The sequence below is a fragment of the Cynocephalus volans genome, chromosome 4 (assembly GCF_027409185.1).
Source record: "Cynocephalus volans isolate mCynVol1 chromosome 4, mCynVol1.pri, whole genome shotgun sequence".
In the NCBI taxonomy this organism is placed as follows: Eukaryota; Metazoa; Chordata; class Mammalia; order Dermoptera; family Cynocephalidae; genus Cynocephalus; species Cynocephalus volans.
Window position 1 is genome coordinate 146815781 of NC_084463.1, and position 18149 is coordinate 146833929.

Genomic DNA, 18149 nt, shown 5'->3' on the forward strand with positions numbered 1-18149 from the left:
ATGTCAGACAAGTTGATAGGTGAGGTATTTTTTTTAAAAGAAAATCATGTAAATATAGAATCTCAGGATTAATGGAACTTAAAAATCATAGAATCATCCCTCATCTCAACCAATCTGAAGTTTAAGTCCCTTTACCAAGAAAGATAGAATCACCTATAATTCCATTAAATTAGAAGTAAAAATATTTTGGGATCTTTTATCCCACTGACATATGTTTAAATTAAATAGGCTCATATTATACATTCAAATTTGCATCCAAGTTTTCCCCACTTAATATTACAGCATAAGATTTTTTTCTGTAATATTGCACAAGTTTAAAAAAATCTCTGTTAAAAGCTATATCTTATTCCAAAAGAAACACTGTATTTTACTTATCTGTTTCATTCTCCACAGCTCTTAATAATCATGTTGAACATATTTGTATATAATGATTTTTCTCTTTTTAAAATATTTTTCTTTAGGATTTATTCCTGGAAAGATTACCACGAAGTCAAAGAAAAAAGACAAAGCAATTTATATTTTTCATAGGTATATCTAAATTGCTTTTATTAATTATGTTTTATTCTTACTTTATGCACAACATGCTCTTTTCAGATCTTTTTGGGATGCGACCTCAGAATAAGGAAGTTCAATAAAGCTGCTGTACTTTGTTTTCATGTATGTATAATATTTTCATTTTGGATAATTAAAAAAATAAAACCCTTTATCCTATTACCTTTGAAAGGAAAAAAATATTTTGCACAGAATATATTTTGTTATATTTGTTTTCTTTTTTTGTTGTTTCTTTGGGAGACCTATGTCTCCAAATTGGGATGATTTTCCTGATCTTATTAACAATGTGATATCCTTTAACCAAAAGTGAAGTATAATGGATTTTGTGGGAGGATGGGAGAAGGAGGCATAAGAATCTATATTGCAGAAACAAAAGAGTAGGGGTGATAATTCATCATTCATCTTGTGGATGGGTGAGTTAGGGCTGTGTGATAATAAAATGTGTGGGCGGGGATTACTAAAGGCATTTGAGAGGGACATTTTTATGACTTTGCATAGACAAACATTGGCTAATACACAAGAATACTTCAAAAAGTTCATGGAAAAATTGAATTACAAGGTAATACAATATTCCCATGAACTTTTTGAAGAACTCTCATACAAAGGAAGGGTCCAGTAAATATTTATTGAGTGAGTGAATGTGTAAGTAACAGGTACTTACTTAAAGTCATTACTAGATTTTATATATGTTTGTGTTTGTGTATGTGTGTATATATATGTATAATACTTTATCTTATCTAACAGTCTATTTCTTTCTGTTCCCCACATTAAATTTCTATTTTTAAGATTTTGAAAATAAGAGTTTCCTTTACTTGATAGATCTTCACGGACTGAAAAACCTGTCCAAGAGATTTTTATTCCAGTCTATTGAAGCTATAAATTTAGAGTGGGACTATGTTATATCGTATGTGGATCATAATTTTGAAGAATGAACAATATTAATTAGGCAATGTTATAATTATCTTAAAAGTCAAATTACCCAGTAACATACTCTTTCCTAGAGGTAATTAATGTCTTATGCTTATCCTATAAAATATGCTAGAAACTATTAAACTGGAATATACTTCCTTTTAAAAGTTGATTTATGTTTTTCATAAAGTAGAGAGCATGGATAAAGAGAGTGGGAGGAGAAGAGGAGTTGAATTCCTACGTTTATGGGCTGGAAAGCACGTGTATGTGTATTCTTACATATGGAGATGTAGGAAGTGTGGCAATTCACCAAACATTTATTCATCACTTAAGAGGTGCCAGACACTGAAGACACTATGCCAGCACTGAAAGAAGCACAGCAAAAAACCAAACATAAACAGCACGTGTGTTATGGTAGATTCCAGGGAGAGTATGTCTCCAGCCACTTACACATTCCCCAATCTGCCTGCTTACAGTAGATATTTCTTGACTGTGTCTTTTTTTCACAGTTAGAGGTGTGGGTATATTCTCCGGGAAGAGAGAATAACCCTCAACTATATGCAGCATTTTACAGCTCACAAAATACATCTCAAAGGTAAATTTGTAAGCTTGTGGATACAGAGGAGGATTCCAAAGACTGGGACATTTAGCACATAGTGACTTAACAAAGTCACATGGAGTTGGAACCAGGAGAATACAGATCTCACATACATAGCTCAGTAATTTCTCACTAACTTATATATTAACTGTTGCCCTGTAGATATTTTAGAGGTGACAGATAATAGGTATCTGAAGAGACTGAAAACATCACGGAGGAAGTGAAAAAGAATAACTGAAGCAATTACTGGGGTGGGACGTGCAAGGACGTGTTCTGCAGTTGCACTGACTACTCTATCTTTGTACTATGAAATCCCAATTATAATCTTTTCATGACTGATTAGCTATCTTTCTTTATCTCTTTGTAGGTAATTCAGGCTCCGGGAGGGTGTTACTTCCTGAGTGGATCACCTCATGCCTCCGAGCAACGTGACTGAATTTATTCTCTTGGGACTCACACAGAATCCACACTTGCAGAAAATACTCTTCATTGTGTTTCTGTTCATTTTCCTATTTACCGTGCTGGCCAATCTGCTCATTGTCATCACCATCTCTCTCAGTCCCACACTTTCAGCTCCCATGTACTTCTTTCTCACTTACTTGTCCTTCATAGATGCCTCCTACACCTCTGTCACCACCCCTAAAATGATTATTGACTTGCTCTACCGGAGGAGAACAATTTCCTTGGGTGGCTGCCTGACTCAACTCTTTGTGGAGCACTTCCTGGGAGGATCAGAGATCCTCCTCCTCATTGTCATGGCCTATGACCGCTATGTGGCTATCTGCAAGCCCCTGCACTACCTGACTATCATGCGACAGGGGCTCTGCCACCTCCTGGTGGTGGTAGCCTGGATTGGAGGGATCCTGCATGCCATGGTACAGATTCTTTTCATGGTCAACTTGCCCTTCTGTGGTCCCAATGTCATTGACCACTTCATGTGTGATCTCTTCCCATTGTTGAAACTTGCCTGCAGTGACACCTACAGGCTTGGAATGGTAGTGGCTGCCAACAGTGGAGCTATGTGCTTGCTCATTTTTTCCATGCTACTCATTTCCTACATAGTCATCCTCAGCTCCTTGAAATTTCATGGCTCTGAAGGACAGCATAAAGCCCTATCCACATGTGCCTCCCACTTTACCGTTGTTGTACTCTTTTTTGTGCCTTGTATATTTACCTACATGCGTCCTGTGGTCACCTACCCTGTGGACAAGTTGGTGACTGTGTTCTTTGCAATCCTTACCCCTGCATTAAATCCTGTAATTTATACAGTTAGAAACACAGAGGTGAAAAGTGCCATGAGGAGTTTGTTGAAGATGAGAGTAATGTAGCCTGTTCATAATGCCAGAAAAGTGAAGATGTATATAAATAGGCAGGATTATATCTGTGGTAAACTGTGCAAGAGAATAAACAAAGTTTACAGATCATTGGCAAAACAAACAAACAAACAAGCAAATCCCAGAAACTAACGATTATTGAGCACTTAATGGTGGATAGGGCTTTTACTAGGTGCTTTTGATAGCTTTTAATATACTTTACCAAGGTTTCAATGTTTGTGTGCATAGATTCTGGATATGCAATGGAGAGAACAACTATAAATTCCTAGTCTGATGGTTCTAGAGTACGCTTTTCTCCAGAGTCTCATTGCTACTTTACTAAATTTTTCACATATATTTCACTAGGGTGAAATTGGCTTTTCCATAGCATCTTGATCTCAGAACTTTGTATTTTTGCTTGGCCTGTGGTAAAGCAAGAAAGAGGCTAGAAATCCCTAGATGGATATATGGAAAGTGAACAGCTAGGAAGTGAAAAAAACACTGTCGATTTTCTTTTCTGTTTTATTTTCTTTACTTTTTTTTCTGGTTGGGAGAGGAACCATGAGTCTACCAAAAGCAAAAGGGAGACATCCACAAAAGTAAAAAAGAAACATTTCATAACCTACCTCTCAATTTTTTTCTTTGGTACAAAAATTATGCCAAAATTTTTTGAAAATTACTCTTAATTTGTTCTTATTTTCTAAAATACCCTCATGGCTCACAGTTTTTCTTGAATGAAAGAAGTTTTTTTTCTTTTTTCCTTACCAAGACTTGAGGAACCATCTGAAACATGAAGGGTAAACATTCTTTTATTTGACCTCAACAAAAGGGCATATTGTAAGTTTCCAAGGCTATTGCCCTATAGATGTCATACACACATTTACATTAAATGAGCATTTTATTATCTATCGGACACATTTGCTTAAGTTAGGTGAGTTAATCCATGTACTAAATTAGTAGTTTCAATATTACTGTCCCCATTTTACAGAAAAGCAAATTGAAACAAAGAGAGATTTACTATCTTACTGCCTTGGGTCATACATCTAAGAGTTTAAGCCACCCAGTTAGAATCCAGGTCCTCCAAATCTCAGTCCTGCTTTCTTCAAATAAAACATAGTTGTTTTGGTATATTTACATCTCTATAGACAAGAAATTTATAAGTAGTTTTAATGGTTCACTTTATCCTTCAAAAGCAATAATACCAAATTTGTTATAGCCTTATCTCACATTTAGCAATTTATTTAAGCAGTAATGCTCCTCTATGCACATGGAAAACACCAGGTTATTCTACATTACAATGGAACACATTATGAATCAAAGCTTCTCTGACTATCATATTCCAAGTCGTGCTAATTCTCACAAATGTCCATTTTTCAAACTCACTGGTCATCTGGAGCTGTTTCTTTAGTAAGTTGACAATACGGTAATGATAAAGCACAAAACACTTATTTTTTAGGGTGACTGGTATGTTCCAGCTTATGCATGGATGTCTTAAATTCATGAGAAATAGAACCATTTCCCACAAAGTCTAGGCCAGGACGATGATATAATCAGCAATTAATCTATTAAAAAATGATCAAGTTTGCAATTGCTGGTGAGAATTAAACATCTCAACAGAATCTAGACTGAATGATTTACGGTTCATTTTGTCTTATGGTTGTTAGACAGGAGATGAGGATTAGCCAGGGATAAGAACAGGAGAAGTATTGAGAAGATGTCACTTCTCTTCTGAGTCAAAAGGTAGGATTGGAAGAGGGAAACTGAGGACAATGATTGCATCTTAGAGGCTATACCACGTGCTCAGGGAGGAGTGAGAAGATTAATGGGACACAAATTATAAACTGTCAACAGCGAACTTGGAAGGTATAGGAAGTAAAGGAAGAAATGTAAGTAACAGTAATGTTCTCATGGAATGGAGTTTTGGTGGTTTGTAAATAACTTAAGGAAATATTAAGATGTTCCTTTGTACTCATCATCGTGAATCTCTCATGAAGACTAACTGTCATCTCATTATTTCTGGTGCTTACAAATAAAGCAAAAGAAGTTTTTTCCTAAAAATTTTTCTCCTAAGAATGTTTTCTCCTAAAAAATAGTAAGATAAATATTTGAATATATTGCATAAGGATACTTTGGTTTAATCTGGACATTTAATTCAGTGAAAATATTAGGCATTATTTAAATGAGAGGAGTGAGCTAACCATCATGAAGACCAACTAGGCATATATTTTGTTAGGTTTCTTACATAGTTTAACTCTCTTAATGCAGCCACAGTATTATTTGATAAGTCTTCACACCACGTTACACAAGAAAAAAACGAGACTCAATGAGGTTAAGTAACACGTCAAGTCTTTTAGATTTTGCCTCCCCTACTCTTCCTATTTCACAATACTCCTTGCTAGCATGATGAAAAAATATAAAAATAGGAACTGATGGCTGGCCATATTGTGAAGATTCTCTTGAGTCTTCTCACCTTATTTTTTTTTGGTGGGGAGGTTTATTCTGTCTTTCAGCTCTTCCTTGACCTCTACTTCCCAGATTACTCACACTTTCCCGATTCCTCTTATGTCAGGCACAAGCCATCTGCTGATCTCTTTCCCACAGATGTATGAACATCATGAAAAGTGGGATGCAGTGGGCTCAAGAAATGCCTAATTAATGGTTGCATTTCAAAGAAATTGACACATGGGTAAGAAAGATATTTGGAGGAAGAATAAACAACCCAATCATGGAAGTGACTTGATACTCTATTTGGACATAAGAGTAGCTCCTTAAATTGCTGCTATAGGGATTTTCCCATTATTCTCCCATAGTGTTAACATATATTAACTTGAAAAATGGCTCCATGGACAATTAAGTTTAGGAAATGTTGACTTATTTGACTTATCCCCAAAATATTGTCCAGTGCCCACAGAATGTCAGACAATTTTGAGGGCTGGATATACAATGTTGAACAATGCAGACAATGTCATGTTTGCTTGGAACTTAAATTACAGTGAGGAATAGATGGATAATAAAAAAGTAAAGAAATAAATGAACAACATAATGTTGTCAGTAATAGATGTGTTGAAGAGAATAGTTTTAAGTGGGTGATGCAGAAGACAAAAACGGGGTATGGATTTGTGCAGTTGTTTGAAGCATAGCTAGAATTTTAGGTAAGCCCAAGTTAAATAACCATGTGTTTTCTATTTTAAAAAATATAAGTAAGTTACATAATAAATGCATTTGCAATGGACATGATATCTTCCCAAGTATGTAAAGATGACTTCCGGGGGGACACAAATATTTTACGGTTTTTATATATACAGCACAGATGTATATAAAATACATAAATAGGTAGATAGTATATCTGTGGTATTAAAATTTCAGAGGCAGGGTATTAAAGGAAAAAAACACTTAAAAAGTCTCCCCAGAGGGACCATCAGGAAAAACAAAAACAAAGGTTGAGGAACACCACCCTAACCCATGTCTAAATGGTTGGGTGAGAGCAGGAGTAACTTAAGAGTGTTAGTAAAGATAATCCAAGTGCAGAAGTTGGCCCATTACTTGTGAGGATCATATTCTGCAAAACTGAGACACTCTTACTTCTCAGGAGACTTCCCAGAGTGTACAGTCAAATATGTTCATGAACTAGTTGTAATCTGTGAAGTATGTTGTAATTATCTGCTATTAATATCTGTTTTTATTATTGAAGGTAGAAAAGGAATGAAGGCTGTAACTCCAAATATTCCTACATCCAAGACATGTTATTTGAGAATACTAATTGTTATGGAGTGGGAAAGAATTTAATCCTGATTTTTTCAGGTTGAGGTACATTTATTTTTTAATCCTTAATAGTGACAGCTATCCTGCAGTTAGATGTGACACAATTTCAGTAACAGTCTGAAAATATGAAGAGGCCACCAAACTATGTGAGAGGCCACCAAACTATGTGAGAGAAAAAATTCTGTCCTGATACTTGGTAGGTTGCTAAGTGATATTGCCTTTTCTTCACCTGTGTTATCAGGCAGATGGATCATTGTGCGGTTGTTCTGTCACTGAAGAACAGAGCTTCTTTGCTAATCATTGAATGGTAAATTACATGACTTTTGTGCTTGTGGTGCATCAGCTTGGCCTGGGCACCAGTGAAGCTCTGCCCCTGGGAAAAAGTGGATCACAGCAGGGTGGATGGGAATTCTCTGGTATGGAGATTAGCTCCTCAGTCAGTAGAGACACAGCCTCAAAGGGATGTAATTGGAATGATGCAAGTCTGCACATTTTGAAATTCAGTGCCATTTGAAAAATGGCACTCTGCCCTCTTTTAGCGCAGGTCCATTACCTGAAGGTGAATATCTTCTTAATGATGTTTCTTTTCAAATGTGGTTTGGACACTGTTTACAAATTAAGTTCAAAGCACAGCCAAATGACAGGCATAGTCCTGTGAATGATTTTTGTAAACAGCTTAGCTGCCTGCCTTTTTGGGCAACTTTTCATATTTAGATAAAATTTAAGTTCCTTGCCAACCACAAGTGTTGTTTTCTATTTAGGTCCTTGGACACTTAGAACATCCATTCCAAAAATTTCTTTAAAATTACTAAGAAACTCTAGTCCTATCAAAATAATTCTCCATTGAATGATTGGGTGATTTGTCACCTGTGCAAGTCTTGACTTGCTTTGAAATTCTAATATGTCAGGGTTCCTAGATCTTCTGTAGAAGAAAGTTCACGGGAGTACATCTGGTTGGGGCCAGACCCTTGGTCACCCAAACGTGATTGTAGAGTTTACTTGAACAATCTCAGCCTTCTGCTTACTGCGATCATCAGGTAACTGGCTTTTGGAGATAACAGAGATGATAACGGAGATAACCAGATGGTTTGGAGGTGGCCTTAAAAATTTGAGCATTAAACATGTTTCTATTAATTTGAGCTACTATTCTGAAAGTTTTGCAATAATCAAATCAACTAAATACATGCACAATTATATTATTTTTAAAGTGTGACAATAATTTGCTTGTTGGTTTTATCTGTATGGACACATTGTGGTTCTCAGGCTGAAGAGCCTTGAACTATCAACAATTTGTCCTTTAATTTACTTTAATTTCTTTTGGCAAGTAATCAGAAATTGAATTTCTACCTTTGGCCTCTATCCAGGTATTGAAGATTAGCGAATAAAAGAGTGTGTTTATGTTTCTGAGATGTGCTCTTAGGAAGAGGAGGAACAGCTTAGCAACAGCTGGTATGTCCAGGAAGGTTTTAGAGAGATTTTCTGTTTCTCTCTCTTTTGACTCTTTCTTTCTCTCTGTGTATGTGCATTTGCATGTGTGATTGCATGTAATATGTGTATATATATACTATTTTGGGTATTCAAAAATTTGTGGAAGGATTTGTATTATCCTTTAATACAATTTTTCCACAAGCTTTTTGATGTACCCTCACATATATGTGTATATATGTTCATATGTATTTCTGCTTTCCTATTGTAACAACTTCCTTTGATCTTTATTTTTCTACTAATCGCCTTTGAGAAAGAACTTATGTGGTATTCCTCTTTCTGTTTTAATTGGTGAATGAAACTTCAAATTCTGATTTTGTTTTCTAATGCAAGGATGAATTGGACTTTAAAAATATATTTCTCTATCTATATAATGATATACACATTTATCTGTGAGCCAGTCTGCCCACGGGGGTGGTTGGTGGTGTCAGTGCTGATGCTGAAGATTATGCTGATGATTTGCTGAGCATGGGGTGGTGAAATCAAGAAAGGTTGTTTAGGGACTAAGCCCATCCCTCCAGAAGCATTCCAAGAAAACATTGATTTTTGTATCTCCAGTGGTGTAAGTAATTTCCATCCAATAAAGGTGCTACTGCAGATAATCCTATCTCCACTCATCTCTCAGTGTGTATTAATACTTAGGAATGAAAATGGTCCTTTCAAAGCCCTTAATTTGAGATGTATGACATTGATGATGCACGTGCTCAGGGGCCACTGAGTGCTTACTAAAAATGACGACCCCGGACACTGCAAACTGTTTGCTATCACTTTCTTATTATTTAAGATTTTATTAAAAAATTATTTAGATTCATAAGAAGTTCAGACACAAGAAACACAAATGAGCTGTAAAGTCAGCTTCCTGGATTCAAATCCAGGCTCTATCACTTACTAACTGCATAGCCTTGAGCAAATTAATTATTTTGCTTTTTTTCTCAGCCATAAAATGTGCCTTAGCATAGCTAGATGTGAGGAGTAAATGAGAAAATATGTATAAACTACTAGTGAAATATCTGGTACATAGCAGGTGCTAACTAATATATTAATGTTATCATTAGTTTGATATGAATATCCATGTACTGACAATATATTTCTACATAGATATTACACTGACTTTAATTTAGCTTTATACAGAGACCAATAATACACTTATTGTTATGCCATCAATGAAATCCTATGACTGAATAATTGAATAAATACAAATTAAAATGAGATATTATTTTTCACCTTACCATTTGGTGAATATAATCAAGATTGTTAATATTTAGTGTTTGTAAAGCTGTGGGAAAAATTACTCTTTGATATAATATTTCTGGGAATAAAATATGATACAGGATTTTGAGAGAGTAATGTTACAGAATCTATGAAAGTTAAGCATGTGAATATTTTTGGACCTGGTGATGATATTTCTAGAAATTTCTCCACCAGGAATATTTAAACCAGTAAGTAAAGATGTCTGTAATGTGGTGTTCATTGCGGTATTATGTGTAAGGCATTAGATATTAGAAACAACACACATGTCAACCAAAAATGGACTGGTTAAGGGAATTATGGTGCAACCATAAAATATAATAATATGCAGCAATTAAAATGAAGGAAAAGTTGTAAACACTGTCATGACACACATGTCCAGGATATTATAATATTTTATATACTTTTATATAGTGTAAAATACATAAATGACTGTACATATATAATACACCTGCATACAAATGCACTTCTGAAGAACATGCACTAAGTTTTTCTTTATTTTTTAATTTTCAATTGACAGATAATTGTGCATGTTTACATGGTACAATGTGGGGTTTTGATGTATGTATACATTGTGGAATGATTAAATCAAGCTAATTATATTCATCTCTAGAGGGATGAGTGAGTGCTTGTGATTGGAAGTGATCCTTTGGCTTTATTTTACTACTATTTTTCTTTTTTGGAAGCTGGCTGGTATGGGCATATGAACCCTAGACTTTTCTAATGGTCAAGGTGTTATAACAACCTGCTCTAACCAACTGAGCTAACTAGCCAGCCCGATCCTTTGACTTTAAACTTTCTATTACTCTATCTATGTAAAATATTTTTCAAGGGCCATGCTTTACTTTCATAATTTATAAAAATAACAGTAAAAAACCCTTAAGTATTATTTAAACTATTCTACTTTTGATTAGAATACAGGCATTTTAGAAAATGGTTTTGGAAGGCTTGTTTTATAAGTCAATTAAAAAACTTACATCTGTTGAGTGTTTGGGAGTCATTAAGCTGATATCTTGCTAGTCAACTGAGCGTTAGTAGAAGTCTTTGTAAACATGTTTGTTGAAGATCCATCCAAAAGATCTATTTTAAGATAGTTTGTGTTCACTGTCATTCTCCTCACCCTGAGAGAAGAAATAGGGGCACTGATATAAGCCTTTTATGTTTCTAAAATCATTTAATCCTTACAAAAACCCTTTGCGATGTGTAACATTACTTTCCCTTTTTATAGAAAATGAACTTGAGGCACAGAGAGGTTATCTGGCATATCATAGGTACTCAGAGGGAAGAACTAGCTGTAATGTGGAAAATAAGGAGTTTTACAGAGGTTTATTTAAAACTATGGCTCTGACTCTGCATTCCCAACTGAACTGCAATCTGACTAAGTGCATTTATTCAAGATACCTTGCACCTAGGATCAGTAGGGGTGTGTATGTGACTAAGTTTTGTGAGATCCCTGCTATATGCAGGACATTATAACATTTAATAAACATTTAAAATATAATTTAAATTACTGTCTTATTATATTCTAATGTCTATAAGTTTAAATGTTAAAATATAAACCATAATGCTAGGCATGAAATATATTTAATACAACAACTCTGGAAAAAGCAACTGAGATTTAGAGAAAATGTATGACCTCTAGTTAGTGACATCCCTGGAATGTCCGTAAAGAAATCCAGGTTTTGTGATATCAGAGTCCATATATTCCAACTATGTACACCACATTTTTCCTTTCTCTCTTCATGCCTTGCCCATGCTATTTTTCTTGTTGCTCACTTTGTAAATTATGAATTTATAAAGTTAGAATTTTCTAAATTCCCCTGTCAAGGCTTAACTCATTTCATCTTCTTGGAAATCTGTAGATCATACTGATATTTTCCTGTTCTGGAACTTATATAGTAAATGCATGGTTTCATGTGTGCTCAGTCTGTTGCCCTATTTATGAATAGAGAATTTCCTTGTTGGACATGCTATTCTTCAAAAAGAGACTACCTAGATTCAAAATCCCCACCCATCTTAGATGACACACTTAGTGTCTCGAAGCCTGTTTCCTCATCTTCAAGATGGGATTTGTGATAGTTCACATCTTGCGTGGTATGAAAAATAAACGCAATGATGCTTGTAACAGACCTAGAACCTTGATGGTACACAGTGAGTGCAAGAAAAAGGAGTTTTTAAAATTGATATTTTGATTACTCTTTAGAATTCTCTGTTTCATTTGGGAGCACCCCTCCACAAAGAAAAATGGAAATGAGTAGGTGTGTTATGAGGGAAGAGTGATCATGGATTTAACATATGCTTTGATGATACGATATTCACATTAGCCACAGGATAATTTATGCTAATTCAGTCTCATGTGCAGGGATGGTGTCAGCTACGTCGCATGTCTGGGTCTTCTTGGAGCAGAGAAAGAGGCTTAAGCTTTAATTTTTTTTTTTTTTTTTTTTTTTTTTAGTCATTATACCTGGAAAATTATTAGAACACTTGGAAACTTAGTTAATGGTTGTAACTTCCAGTTTCAGGATTGAAATATGTATATATTCTTATATACATAAAATTAGAACATGCTGTTTATTGTAGAATTGTTATTGAACTTTTTGTACAATTATTGAATAAAGCAAGCACAGGAAGCATACATCTATCTCATTGAATTGTTTCAAAAATGAACTTATATCATGAGGGACAATATCTCATTCATGTTGAGCAGTTGATATTATTATAAGAGAAGCAAGGTAGATTGTTATTGGTATTAATTTTGGAGCCAGGAGAAGCTGGATTTGAATTTGGCTTCCGTGTTAACTACCTGTGGGAACTTGGTGTCATTTTTTCCACCTCTCTGAAGACTCAGTATCTAATCTCTAAAATGAAGAATATATCTCATAGCATATTCCACTGCCTGAGACATAGCAGGGACTCATTGAATATCAGCAATCCATAACAATAATAATATTATTATCAATAATCCAATTTTAGAAGAAAGGCATGCAAATGGAAAAAGTATAGTTCTTAACAAGTGGAGAGTCCTGGGGATATGATATACTTGTCTCGTAGGCTCTTCTACTAGCATATTTTAGGTGCTCAATAAATATGTGGAATAAATAAATGAAAATTTATATGACATTTTCCAAGTTCTTTGGTGTGTCTAGTGATAAAGGAAGGTCAGCATCCTAGCTTAAAGTTTCTGAAAAGGAGAGGCTGAAAGAGAGGTCTGTATGTAGGTAGCTTCTTTGGAAAACAGAATGGAGGCGTTGGGAAAAGTAAAAGAGGGAAGGAAGGAAAGTTAATCCAAGATTGTGTTGAGCTGGTTACCATTTATCCATTGGCTCCTACCTACTAATGGCCAAAGGTTTCCCTAAGTGTGTTAATTCCTTCATATTTCCAGGTGTGTGAATGCACCGAATGATGAAGCAGGGTCTCCTAAGTGTCTGAAGCAGCAAGCACCGGAACAGAGAGAAAGAACTGCACCAGTGTTGTTGTGGGGATCACTAGCATCAAGCTAGGCCAGGCTTTTATTATCAGCAACTGGTTTCTGTAGCAACAGTGAGAGAAAAAAGTAGGTTAAGAGAGTGTGCGACAGGGTGCAAAAAATGTCCAACATACCCAGTGATTACTAATTAAGAATAATATTCCTTTTGCAGATTTTCCAGCTCAGTGATGTGCTTGCAACAGTCCACATTAAATGGAGAATCCAAAAAACATGACTGAATTCATTCTTTTGGGCATTACGAAGAATCCAGAGCTTAGGAAGATATTCTCTGCTGTGTTTCTAATCATGTATGTGGCTACAGTGTTGGGAAACCTACTCATTGTGGTAACTCTGACTGCAAGTCAGAGTCTGAAGTCACCTATGTATTTGTTCCTTACTTCTTTGTCACTCATGGATGCCACCTACTCTTCCGTCATTGTCCCCAAGATGATTGTGGACTCCCTGTCTGAGAGCACTACCATCTCCCTTGAAGGCTGCATGACCCAGCTCTTTGTGGCACATTTCTTTGGTGGTGTGGGGATCCTACTTCTCATTGTGATGGCCTGTGACCGCTACGTGGCCATCTGTAAGCCCCTGCACTACAGGAGCATCATGAGTCCTCGGGTGTGCTGCCTGATGGTGGGAGGGGCTTGGCTGGGGGGCTCCGTGCACGCCACGATACAGCTTCTCTTCATGTGTCAGATACCCTTCTGTGGCCCCAATGTCATTGATCACTTTGTGTGTGACTTGTTTCCATTGTTGAAACTTGCCTGCATGGACACCCACATCCTGGGCCTCTTTGTCACCCTCAACAGTGGGGTGATGTGTATGGCCATCTTCCTCATCCTCATCGCCTCCTACACGGTCATTCTCTGTTCTCTGAAGTCCTGCAGCTCTGAAGGGCGGCGCAAAGCCCTCTCCTCCTGTGGCTCCCACCTCACAGTGGTCGTGTTGTTCTTTGTACCGTGTATTTTCTTGTACATGAGACCTGTGGTCACTTACCCCATAGACAAGGCAATGACTGTGTCTGATTCAGTGATCACACCCATGTTAAATCCCTTGATCTACACACTGAGGAATGCAGAGGTGAGAAGCGCTATAAGGAAACTGTGGATGAAATAAGGGACCCTGAGTGGTTACTAGCTTACATGCTAAGAACAAATCTTTCCTACAAGGCCAAAGAGGTCTTACCCTTCCCATTTAGTCCAATCCATTGGACATATAGCAGCCAGAGGCATCTTTTAAACATACAAAGCTGGTCAAGATACTGCACTATCCTGCCTAATTGTGTTATTGCCTGTGTCTATAGTACATTGCATACTTCATTCCCTTTCTCTCAAGGCTCTGGGCACACTTTTTTTTACCTGTATTTTGGGCAATCTGGGCCTTTTCCAGTTCAGGGCTCCACCGCCCCCCCCCCAACCTCTGCTGGATTGATCATTCCTCAGATCATTTGCTTGCTGGCTCCCTGTCCTGTTTTCCATCATCAGATGAACTCCCACCTCCTCGGAGAAGTCTTTCCTGATGACTTTCTCTCGTTATTTTCTTCAATTATTCTCTAATTCTACATCCTGGTTATATTCTTAATGTTTATGATTACAGTTATACTTTAAAAAATATTTATTGACTCAATTCTGTTTTCCCCCAAAGATCATAATCCTTATCAAAGCAGGTATTATGTTTATTCTTTCATGCTGTAAACCTAGTGATTAGAACACTCCTAGTTACCTAGTTTGTGCTTAATAAATATTATTGGATGAATATAAGTCTAAAAGAGACTTAGGGTTTTTAAAAAATATTTCCAAATAAATATTAAGAAAGAAGTGGGGAGAATAAATACATATAAACACTTTAGGAGTTAGTATCCTCCCAGTTTGCACGACTGGTATACTTTTTGGAAGCAAAGACAATCTCAACTTATTAGTGTGCTATTTAATATGAAGGTCACCACTTTACTAAAATTCTCCACTACCAAAATAAAAGAAATTTGTAGTTGAATCAATATATTGTAGAGTCAAGTGTCCATGTCTTGAAATTATATATTCTCTGTGGGACTAGAGCAACTCTAGATCTATTTTATTAAGTATGGGACAGTGATTTTGCTGTTACCTTCATGATTTGGGTTTTCAAATCCAAAGGATGTTTATTTTCTCCCATATATTCTTCTACGAAAAGCTGCCACTAGAAAGTTTTTTAACTATCTCCCTTGATGAGGTATATGGAAAGCCTAAGGTCATAGTATGGTTTAGCATTCTGTTTTCTTATTAAAACAAACATATATGGTCTATATGAGCATGATAATAATTACAGGATCAATTACAGTATTCAAACAGAACAAAACATTTACCTCAAGATTTTCATTTTTAAGTAAAAATGTGTATGTGCAATAGGTATCTAGCTTTAATAATCACCAAATATATTTAATAACTAGAAGGTTCATTTGCTCACTACAGAATATTTGCTGAGTTTGTACAAAATTTCAGATACTCTTCTAGGAGCTGGGTATAGAGTGATGAATAAGGCAATATGCTTTCCTTATGTTTTGGAGCTTACATTTTAGTGCAGGAGACAAACAACATAAAAAATGAAAATAAATAAAATCATAGAGTGATAACAAATTCTGAGAAAATAGTAGCGAAGTCGTGGGCATGTGACTGGGTAACTCTAGTTAGGGAGGCATGAGGACTTTTCTGCAAGGAATTTCTAAGCTGAAATCTGAATGATGCAATAGAACCACCCTTAAGCATATCGGTGGGAAGAGCATTCCAGGCCAAAGAGAAAAGGTCATGCAGAAACCCTAAGGCAGAAACTAGCCTGGAGTATAGAAGTCCAAATAATCTGCACAGTGGAGGAGGGAGACCAAGGTACAAAGTGAGATATGAAAGGTAGGCAGGGTCCTGATCAGAGAATGTTATTATTTTTTTATTCTTAAATTTAAAAAGAGCATGGACATCAAAGTGACTGTATTAGAATAATAATTAAAAGTCACATCCTTCATGGACAAATAGATGACTTCTGAAACTTAGCATCAAAAATCTTTGCACATAGCTATTGTGCTATGTCAATAGTAGAGCATAATATTCGCTGCCTGCTTATAGAATTTTAGAATTAAATTCTTGGATTCATTTTATACTTCTTCACCTTGCTTTTTGTAAATGAAGAAGAAAATGCCCTTGATAATATCATAACTTTGGTCTACAAGAACTTTATGATGACCATTTTTTTTGTTCAATTATAAAATTAAGTCAAAGGATCATAATGAGATCCCTAATCTTAAATATTTGTAATCTGTTTGATAATTTTTTGTAGTGTCAAAAGTAGGCCTAGAATTTACATCTTTTATTTCATAAATAAGAGCTATTCTGACCATTCATGCTGAAATTATTACCGGCAAGTCAGATTTCAAAAATTTTTTCTCTTCTATGTTCTATAAATCCCTCAAATTAATTCACATTAAATAGCTTTACTTATTAAACACATTATTTAGCAGCTTAATGTGATTTTTTTTTTTTTTTTTTTTTTTAGCACTCTGACTTCTGAAACAAATCTTGGTCTTAATTTTTTAAAGGAATTTGTTACCAATAATAGTTTGTAAACCATATAATTATCTACATATTAGAATTTGAAAAATCTAGTACTACTCATGATACAAAGGCATAGCAAAGTAGGAATAGAAGGGTACATTAATTTGAAGAATGATATCTGCCTAAAAACACACTGTAAAGATCAAACTTAATAATAACTGTTAGGCAAACTTCCTATTTCACAGAGAAAAGCTGCTGGAAGAGAACTTGCACAGACCCTTTCAAATACACCTGTCAATCTGCCAGCATCCGTTCACTTGTATGCTGCCTTCCTACCTTCTACTATACATGCATTACCTGTGCCTAATCCAAAGCCAATGAAATCACTTTACTAGTGCACTGGACTTAGGTTACCTATTGCTTACACAAGGGCATTGATCTAAGTATCTCTTCTATGTTTCTTCTTTCATCTATATTTTCCTCTCTGTTGGATCATTTTCATCAGCAAAGCAGCAATCTTTTCCTCTCTTATTTTAAATAAAATCTTCTATTGTCCTCACTTCCTTCATCAGCTACTCCCCCACTTCATTCTCCCTCCTTGGTAACAAAACTCAATAGCTCTCTAGAATGCTTATCTCCCTTTCTTCACTTCCACTCTCTTTAAACTTCTTTCAGTCACACTTCAATACCCAATACTTTCTGAAAATGCTCTTCTCAAGGATTCCAATGACCTCTGTGTCACTACGTTTAATAGTCATTGCTCATTGCTCATCTCACAATCCATTAGCAACATTTAACCGAGATTTTCTTGACATACTCTCTTAACATGACCAAGATTTCCAATTTAGTATCTCCAGCTCAGACTTCTTTCCTGAGGTTAAAACCTGGAAATCCAACTTCCTCCATGGCATTTTCACCCGAATGACTAACAGACTTCATAAACAGAAAAAGTTGAAGCTGTTCTCCTGGTTCTGCCCCATTCCCAAACCTGCTCTACTCACAACATTTTCTGTCACAGCTAATGGCACATTTGGTCTCTCCATCTCATACCCCATATCCAGTCTATCAGGAAATCCTGCTCACTCAACCTTCAACATATATCCCAAATTCAACCACTTCTAGTCACTTTTGGAACTCTCATCTAGTTCCAAGCCTTCATCATCTGTCACTTGGATTCTTGTTATTGCCTCTTACCTACTCTCCCTACTTTTATCTCGGCATCCCCTGCTCCAGTATTTGATCCTCAACACAGCACTCAGAGGTATCTGAAACTCAGAAGTCAGATCATATCA

General features: G+C 35.9%; 2 protein-coding genes across 2 annotated transcripts; both read left to right on the top strand.

The window, feature by feature from the left end:
• On the top strand, positions 1 to 3387 carry LOC134376452 (olfactory receptor 4C3D-like). The gene is made up of 2 exons (XM_063094997.1): positions 1 to 19; positions 2462 to 3387. Exons 1-2 carry the CDS (start codon positions 1 to 3, stop codon positions 3385 to 3387), a joined length of 945 nt encoding a protein of 314 aa, XP_062951067.1.
• A 10159-nt stretch (positions 3388 to 13546) lies between these two features.
• LOC134377024 (olfactory receptor 4C6-like) lies at positions 13547 to 14455 on the top strand. Its single transcript, XM_063095630.1, has one exon. It carries the CDS (start codon positions 13547 to 13549, stop codon positions 14453 to 14455), a length of 909 nt encoding a protein of 302 aa, XP_062951700.1.
• Positions 14456 to 18149: the final 3694 nt, after the last annotated feature.